The sequence below is a fragment of the Gavialis gangeticus genome, unplaced genomic scaffold (assembly GCF_001723915.1).
Source record: "Gavialis gangeticus isolate Ggan-Ray unplaced genomic scaffold, GavGan_comp1, whole genome shotgun sequence".
NCBI classification, from domain to species: domain Eukaryota; kingdom Metazoa; phylum Chordata; order Crocodylia; family Gavialidae; genus Gavialis; species Gavialis gangeticus.
Genome location: NW_017728993.1, coordinates 65256 through 74719, shown reverse-complemented (window position 1 = coordinate 74719; position 9464 = coordinate 65256). Strand labels below are relative to the sequence as shown.

The 9464-nt window shown below is 39.3% G+C and overlaps 1 protein-coding gene across 1 annotated transcript in view; it reads right to left on the bottom strand.

The window, feature by feature from the left end:
* Positions 1–275: 275 nt before the first annotated feature.
* The window catches only part of SLC44A5 (solute carrier family 44 member 5), a gene marked incomplete at its 5' end in the record, with an annotated part of 54351 nt that continues 45162 nt past the window's right edge, over positions 276–9464 (bottom strand). The window contains one exon of the mRNA XM_019528284.1: positions 276–1989. Coding sequence (XP_019383829.1) covers positions 1883–1989 — 107 coding nt within the window. The remainder of the gene's footprint in view (positions 1990–9464) is intronic.

Genomic DNA, 9464 nt, shown 5'->3' with positions numbered 1-9464 from the left:
CATGTTGTAGAGATGCATCACTCCTGGAATGATTTTGTTGGTGAGGTTTATTATACTCATGTTCCTGCTAAGGTTGTGTTATTTGAAGGTAATTGCTGGAGTTGGTTTCTTTAATGAGATGTATTAACAGTATCGGCTGTGCTCAGAGTTCGAGACAGATGCTCTTTTGTGTAGCATGGCACACATTTGAATAAAAAATGTATTTTTACAGTGAGTTTTCATAAAGGTATTTATTTACAGTTCCCCACCAAAATAAATGTAACACCACAAATATATTCTTCTTTTATATCTAAATCTTTATTAGAACAGACCCCAAGAGCTGTAAAACAATAAGTAACAACAAAGTTCATTAAATAGTAAACATTTTAGTTATCAAAGATATTTAAACAATATGTTACTCATATTTCTGCACAGCAGAAGCAAACATATTTTAGAGCTCAGACTGTCATGTGCTCATGTTAATTTGGTTTTGCATGAAAATAATAGTCTCCAAAATTAAATTAAATCAAATTAAGGACATAAATGTAATAATAAGTGAAATAGACAGGAACTTATTTTTTTGTCAAATGTTGAGTTGTCTTTTTGTGATTAGACAAATAACTATTTGGGACAAATACTTGTGGACCCTTTCTGTAACATAAAGTAACAGAGTGAATTAGTTTTTATATTAGTAGCACTAGTAGTATTACTTAAATATGAAGAGCAGTTATATTCCTAGTTTCATCATAGTGCAGTACAAATTACCAATATATTACAAGGAAACTGATCATCTGTATCAAAAGTTAGAAAATTAAAGGTCATTTATAAAACACTTCCAGAAGAGTAAATAATCTGTCTTAAAATGAAGCATCTACTTTACATTTATGAACATACAAATATATATTACACTAGTGTAATATATACCTATTGGATTCCCTTTTCATTCTTCTATTTTAAATCACAAGAGCCCAAATTCTACCCTCCTTTCCACCTTTACAAGGAGAGTTATCTTTGTAGCTGAAGACAGAATAGGGCTCCCATTAAAGAGTTCAGTATGTCATAAATTAGATTTATAAAATGTTTACTACAGGAACCAAACATTCTTACATGATTTTCTTGTAACAGAACCACTGTCTTATGCTTTATCTTGAAGCATAGGGTGCACTTTCAGTAATCTGACGACAGCAACCAGAGACATGTGCATGATGCAGTATATAGTAAAAATGTCAAATTTATTTAAATTGCAGCTTATTTTGTACCGATTCATTTCAAGTAAACTGAGAGTCTTGTATTTTCTATTGAGCAATTTCTGTTTTGTGGTTGAAAAGATGTGTGTAAACTTCAAAATATGAACTGGGTAATCATAATAGCCAGTAAGGCACTTTGTCATACAGGACACAGTAGTACAGGCTGAGTGACTGGAAACTGTTTAAAGAGAGACTTCTACACTACAACAGCAATACAATCTGTCATACCACATCTTTCTGTAACCATTGATTTTAGTAGCATGTTGAAAATGAGTCTCTTTCTTGACTGAACATTGTGGCAGCTGAAATCTTTTTACTGTCTTATAGTAATATATATAACAGTAAAACATTTCAAACCTTTTAATGCTAATATTTAAAACTCTAATCAGCTTCTTCAAAACACCCATACTGCTAGAATCAAAAGCTAAATACAACTCAGAAAAGAAAAAAAAAATCTCAGTATAAAAATGTTCCCATCTTGTTTGTTTCTTTGTTTTGTTTAACAATTCCACTACAAATGCTGATGGCTTCACATATTATAAACTTTGGTATAAAACATGCAAATAAAAACCAACAATGAATATCTTGCTGGGGAAAGAATGACTCAAAACAGGACTAAATCAACATGATTGTATGCTTATGGCAGTGGGTATATTTTACTGTCTCTTGGTTTCTACATTCTGCTTGTTCAAAATCTTCAAGAGGGATTTATTCATGTAATAACGTCTTTCTGAAGAGCCATCATGTCTTTCTAAATCTTCCACTAGGAGGAGGAATGGCACAGAGTAAATGATCAAATCAGTACAATAAGAAAAGTAATAACGCCACCTGCTGAACTTTTAAAGCACAACAGCACTCTAAGGTTTTTCAAAATATTTCTATACAGGACATTTTGGCATTTAAATACACTGTAAACAAAGTTGGAATAATAATCACCCCTTTGTCACTATATGGGCTTGCCTCTGCTTCACTAGAATCAATGGGAATTTTGCCATTAACTTCAGTAGGTAAAGAAACAAAACCTCTATTATATTTGATCTTACTGAATTATACTTAGGCCATTATTTCGCCTTCCTGACATGAGGAAGTATGGAAGTTTTATCTTTTTATTAAAGCAAATACCAAAGTAAAGGGCCAAATCCAGTGACTTAACTGGGATTGCTTGGGGTGTAAGTCAGCAGGATCCGGTCCAAAGTTAGCAGTCATTTGCATCAACTTAGCCTTTGATGTTATAACACATAAATAAATGTGATTTATTCTGTTTTGAATACCTGTAGTAATTTCTGCTTAATTCATTCCAAAATATTCAGTTTCCTCATTTACCATTTACCATTTTAAACCATTTAAAACAGCGTGCAGCTGACTTATTAACTGCAGAATCTAGGTGATATTGCTTTGTAGTGTCACAGTTCTCTTAACTATTTCACTAAGAAAATGGCTTTTAAATTTTCTTCTCAGGAACACTGATCCCTTATAGTCTAAATAATTCTCACAAAATAGTAATGAATGGAGGAAAATTATGTATATTTTATATATATTTACTGTATATAAACACTGAATAATACAGTTTAAAACTTTTGCCCTTAGAAATTTTTCTAGCAAATGCATAGTTTGTTACAAAAGTCTTCCAGTCAAATGACTGTATTACTGCTACTTTTACTATGTCACATTCCTATTAAGTTCTATGGTTACATTCATAGGATGAAAAGTATACTGCACTCAGAAATATGCTCGTTAACTTGAGCACCCAGTAAAACTCTCCCAACCATTGCAGAACTATACCTCTCTTAATTCAGTTTCTCTATGTGCAAAATAATAAACTCATTACAATGATATTTCACCTTACGGAAGGGCTTGATCCTTCTTAAGCCTTTTAAGTCATGGAAGGGTCATGGTCGTACGAAGTTCAAACCGTTCACTGAGGCCTACATTTTCAAAAAAGAGTAGCATGTTTGGTGTTTCGGCTTTTCTTTCTCAACATGAGACTCCTGCCTTATGCACCTGATAGCATGGGAAGAACAACAGGGATGATGAGAAGCTTGAGACCTGTTGTAAAAAGGCTGGATCTTTAGGAGGTGGGTACTCAGCCTTTTAAGTACCCGTTTAAGATGTCCCAGGATGGGCTCTCAAAAATGAAAGCCTCCCCAAATTGCTAATTACTTTTGAAAATGTAGACCAGGAGTATTAAAGACATGGCTCGCGGACTGGATCTGGCCAGCAGAGCCCCATGATCCAGTCCAAGGTACTGCCTGTGGGTCTTCAACCAGCTGTGTGTGCCACATACAGCCCTGGCCCCACACGCTGCGAGCGGCACTCAGAGTCTGTTTGGTGCATACTGCATGTAGGCTGGATCCGGTATGCACACTACACAGAGCATATAGGGCTGATCCGGGGCACACCCTGCATGGTACCTGCATCAGATGGCCCTGCGTGCTGGCTCTAGTGTGTGGGGCTGGTCTGTGGGCCTGATCCTGCCCATGAACTGGCCTCATCTCCCTCAACTGGCCTGCAGGGCTGAGTCTGATACTCTGGTGCAGGCTTGAATTCTTTTAAGTTCTAAATTTCACTCCTCACCCCATTCCATAGCAAAGAACTGATGCAGGTACCACTCTAAAGTGAGCTGGGGGAATGAGAGCACCTGCCAACAACATCTCTGATGCTCCTGCCCTTCCACAGGAGTTTTAGTTCAAATAAATAACTCACTGATCATCAATTGGTTCCTGGATTCAGGCTCTGGGCTAAAATCAATAACCAAACTTTCCTCTACATTCACAAGTGTAGCCTGTCCGTGTATCCCTCTTCTACCTGTTGTGTTCCTCTCACCTAGAACTGTTCAAATGGCAGCCATACCGCATGTCCTGCAAGTGGCCAACAGGGATTGTTGCCATGGCTGCAGAACCCAGGGAGTGCACGCCATTGCTGCTTGCTTCCTACTTTGACTGCTGCCAAATTTGGGGTCTTCAGTCATCCTTGGCAACTAAAGTCAGTGGCTGGGGAAAAGAGGGTGCAAGGGGCACCCCTTGGGTTATGGCGTCACACCAATGCAGCAGCCGTAGCAGCTGCACTGAATAGCCACCACCCTGATGCTGTCCAGCCTGCAAGAAGTACCATGGTTTGGATCCAGCCTGTGGAGCCAAATGAGTTGGATGCCCCTGCTCTAACCTTTGATTCCTGGTTTACTTTGGGAATGGAGCTGTCCAGCAGGGAGTGAAAAATAACTTTGGGGCACAGACTCCTAGAAAGCCTTCCTCAGGCGCTACTCTGAACTGTTCAGCTGAAATAGAACATTTTTTCTAGTTTAGCATTTGAATAGGTTGAAGTATTTTTGGCCCAGTAACACAGCCTTTAAAATAACCTTCTTTCCTCATGCCCATATTAGTAATATAGACTTTGTACTACTCTTCATGTGTAATGATGTAATGAAAGGGTTCATCCTGGGAGCCCTGAATAGATGGAGCTATTGTTGACTTCAGTGGTAGTTCCATGCAAGAAAGCTTTGTAGAGCTGGGGTCTTAGTGTAATGATAACACGTATGACACCAGTGCTGCCTCTAGTCCTTAAATTAAAATTATGCAATGTAAATGATTTCCCACACACAAAACTTCACATGTCTGGCTCCTTGCTTTAAATCCTGAGTGCTCTTTACCATGTAGGAGGATCAGGTTTGATTTTTAGTCCTGGCCTATTACTCTGTGGCCAGCAGGAGCTGACCACAGTGCAGAGATAGTGTACACAGCCCTTGGGGGCAAGGTGAACCTTGCATTATTCAAGAGAAAGCCCTTCTGGGATAGACACAGGAAACAGGAAGTCCTTGGAGCTTATTCAGGACTGTGAAGATCTGCCTCTAAGGAATACAGCTGCATTGAGCTTTTCCTTTCAGTACTTCAGTTGGAGCTTTGCCTCAAAAGCAGAGAACTATTATGAGGAGGGGACACCAAGACAAGGACCTGTCCCATCCACATCAGCTGACAATACATTTTTCATCTTGCTTTAGATAGAAAGTTTGCATGAATCATAAACTATGTCCTTCAAGTACAGTGGAACCCTCTGTCAATGAGGTCATTGTTTAAACATAACTTCCATTCCTAAAGGAGTTTCATTATAGCAGATCTCACTATAAGCAGCTTCAAGTGTCGCCAACTCTGGCTACCCTCAGTGAGACTGAACCTGCATGGTACCTCCCTTTTCTTAATATATACAGTTTGTAATGGAAGTGATAAAAATATCAATGTGTTTTTCTATGCAGGGAATCACTAATGCATGTAGAATCACAGTTTAAACAGCTGTGAACCAGCTTGTACAGTAAAAATACAACCATAGCACCATATTTACAAATTCAGTCCCATCTGCTGGTTAGCTCTCAGATCTCAATCTATCTTTTTATGGCTGATTAGATTACACTGTAGTGCTTTCAAAAATTGCCTGAATATCCTTTACAAATATACAGTTATAAAAAGAAATGTTATCAAAACTGTTGTCATTTGAGACAGCAACCTGCGTTATAAAAGTTAATAAAACTCTATTGAGCTACAAATAAAAAATGCTTCAAATTTACACTTTCCTTTTTCATAGGCACTCTATAAACTAGAATGTGGCCTTGTTTCACAGCTGTTAGTTTAAGCATTTCCTTATCTAGTTGGATGTTAGCAAATTGCAGATATTTTTAAGATACAAGCAAAAAAGAAAAAGAATTTCCCATTGACCAGAAGCATCATTTACAGTTTTCACTTTTTCCTACTTTATACACATTCTGTTTAAAAGTCATTATATTGTTCTGAAGTCAGGATTTTTTTTAATGTTATCCCAGTGCCTTCTTGGGGCTTAGCTCCTTCTTCCCCAGAATTCGGTGTAGGCTAGCTGACATGAAGTAGGGTTTTGCTGTGGATCCATCATTTCTTTCCAGATCTTCACCTGAATTTGCATCAGCAATAGCAGCCAAAGCAGCAAGCAGCAGCACAATCAAACACACACACACAAATAAAATTAAAACAATAAAAAAGATGGAGAATTGAACAGGAGAGAAAGCAGAAGAACCAGTATTAGAAAATCTGATACAAGACGATTTAGCTGCATTGTTAAGTGGCTGGGGAACATTAAGGAAGTCCCATTTCCTCCAAGTCAGAAGAGGTTTTACACAAAACAGACAAAAACCAATGAAAGGCTATGCTGACATTTTGAAATGATGCCTGTTTATTGCCAGTTCTGTTCTTAGGCTAGAAGTCTGCAATTTTTAGAAAGGTCCAAGCACTCACAGGGGTGGCCAGATTTTGGGTGCTTTGCTCTAGAACAGGGGTGTCAAACTCACTTGGAGACCTGGGTTGGATCCAGACTGCAGGGTTCTTCACAGGCTGGATCTAGTCTGGGGCACAGTAGTGGTCACAGTGGCTGCTGCAACTGGTTGGCCTATGGTGTATCCAGCCATAGCACGGGGTCTGGAGATGGGGGCCTGGCACATGGACAGCATTGCCAGGAGGGCCAAAGGGTCCTACATTCTGCATCAGCCTGTGCTCCCCCACCTTCCATTAGTCTGCTCTCAGCCTTTAGATAGAGAGGCTCCATGGGCCAGATCTCTAGATGGCTCTAGAACATCTAGCCAGGAAGAGTCACGAAGAAAACCATTGGTTTTTGAAAGCTTGAAAATCTAGCTCTTATTTAGGTCCCTAAATAGAAGCAAGGCTCTTTCAAAAATATAGTCCTGGGTGTGATCAAGGTTTTACTATAATATTCCATGTTATGATTTCCTACAGTATGCAGTTGTACACTGGAGGGGAGGTAAATTCGGAATATACGTTTTGGCAACATGCAAACATAGTCCGGAGAACAAGAGCCACACTGATGGTAAGAGCACTTAGAGAAAGGATACAGTAGGGACTGGCCACTTCAGCTCTGCTCCATTGATGGGATGACAGCTAAGTCAGCAAAGCTCAAAAATGAGTAGCAATGACAGAGGGGAAATGGCCCCAGCTACTGATGCATCCTTTTGACAGAAGGATATGGAGGGAGTTCCAAAGAGGTTGCATGGCCTGTTACAGAGCAAATGTCCTCTCAAAGGCTAGAGGGTATGAACAAGGCATGGGACATATGCTATGGCAAAATTCCACAAAGGAAAAACCTCAAAACCTCTTCTCTTGTCTGGATCCAGTTCTCAGGATGTAGTAGGAAAGCCAAATTATGGCTATAATGGGTTTTACATGAAGATGACAACACAGGGAAGAAGTCACATGCCACCACCCCTTCCATTATACAACCACAGTTTCCCCATAACGCTCATGCATGTTACTGAAAATTACACACTTTGGTTAAATGTCTCCTCTTACTTCAAAGGAAATTAAACCCACTGATATCAAGAAACAGGACTGGATTCTGGCAGCTAGACTGACCTTTAGGTGCTACTGTGTGTAAGGGGTGGCACAGATACATGTCACCCCAAAGGAGTGCCATGATCCCGAGTGCTTGTCCTCACAAGGAGTTGGTCCAGCTGAAATGTAAAGGCTCCCCCTTGTACTACTTTCTGTTGCATATTCAGTAGTTAGTGTAGTTGAACATAGCCTTTCCCATTTCAGTTCATTTCTTGCAATACTATTAGTCTTCTGTCTGGCAGTGCTTTATCTTTCTTAAATAGTACAACTTAAGATAAATCAGGTGCAGCCTTACTCAAGACTTGAATTTTCATTTCTAATATATCATGCATTTTGACATAATTCTTACCAAGAAAAGGCAGGACCTTTTACTTTTGATTATGTATTAATTCCTCTCAAGCTGGCTCCCATAGCAATCAATGTATGCAAAAACCAACCCAATGTCAAGGTCAAAATAGGAGAGTCAAAGAAGATAAAGGACAACATATAAAATCACCACCAATTCTGAAACAAGGAAATCTACTGGGCAAAAAATTACAATCCTTCAGCTGAACTGAACAGCTGTCCATACGATGTTTTAAATACCAGCCATATTGCCTTACCTCAGTCTTGCAGAATCCCACTCATCCAGCCAGAGTGGGGAGATTTACTGGGTGAGCTTAACCAGTGCCAACAGCTACTACATAATACAATCTTTCCTTTAAAAGGGGTTCTTAGCCTTCTTAGCCTTTATGCCTGTGCAAAAACCCTGTCAAATGAACTGATGCTATAGCTTCTGAGTTGTATGACAGGAGTAGCTCATCTTATATTGTTAGATTGTATAGGGGGTCCTGCACTAACTGTCTCTAAAATAAGCCCCAGAGCAAATGGAGGGGAAAAACACGGACTTTGGTAGAAGCAAAGAATTGGTAAGTGTAAGGCAGATGATGACTGAATGGTGGGATAGTTGTGGGGCAGTGAGTTTCTGGCAAGGCTAAGCTAATAATAGATTTTTTTATTGGGACTGGGAACTCTCTTCAGAATTTTTCATGGTTGCTTCAAGTAAAATCTGATTTCTCTATCCTAATACTTCAGAATTCATCTGCTTCCACTGCTTACTCCTACCTGAAGTCATCATAAGCCTCCACTTGTGACACACAAGCATTTCCACTATGTCCAGCTGCAGTGCCATAAATAGGATTAGGCCTTCAGGTAAAGAATTAGGAGATAAGCCAAGGGAATGTTAAAACTACAAACATGTTTTTTATGCAACTACCTTACTGTCTTAGTTATAAAGGATAAGGGAAGTTAAATAAAGAAACCAGAGCACTTCACTATAATATAGGTAAAATCATTTCAAAATGCAGTCTTGTAATAAAGCATAAGGGAAAGGAAATGCATTAAGTATGCTGGATGGGTTTTCCAAAAGTGCAGTTATTAGCTTCACTCTGCTCCTACTGGTGTTACCTTCAGTACAGTGAAAACTGGATTTCAATGGGAAGAGTCAGCTCAATGCTGGGTGTCTGAAAAACCCACTCTCCAACTTTTGCTTCCTTTATTCCCAACTACTAGAAACCACCCTGTTCCTATCTGTGGCATAGGGATGAATAAAAGCTGAGGGCCTAAATTTCAAAGATGCTCAGAACTTCAGAAAAATCAGGTCCTTTGAGTGTATGGCCAGTAACAAGAATCCTGTAGCTTTGTGAAGAGTCAAGGGAAAATAAATCCCAGTTTCTAAATGTGACCTGACCTGGCCTGTGATTTGACTACCTTGACAGAGGAGATGTTCAGAAAAAGTTTGATATTTATTTGATGTCCCTCCTTGGCATCCCACTGTGCTTGTACAGAGCCACTGGTGTTCTGGCCTCTTCCAAGGGACAGGAGGTTCCAGGGATAGTGA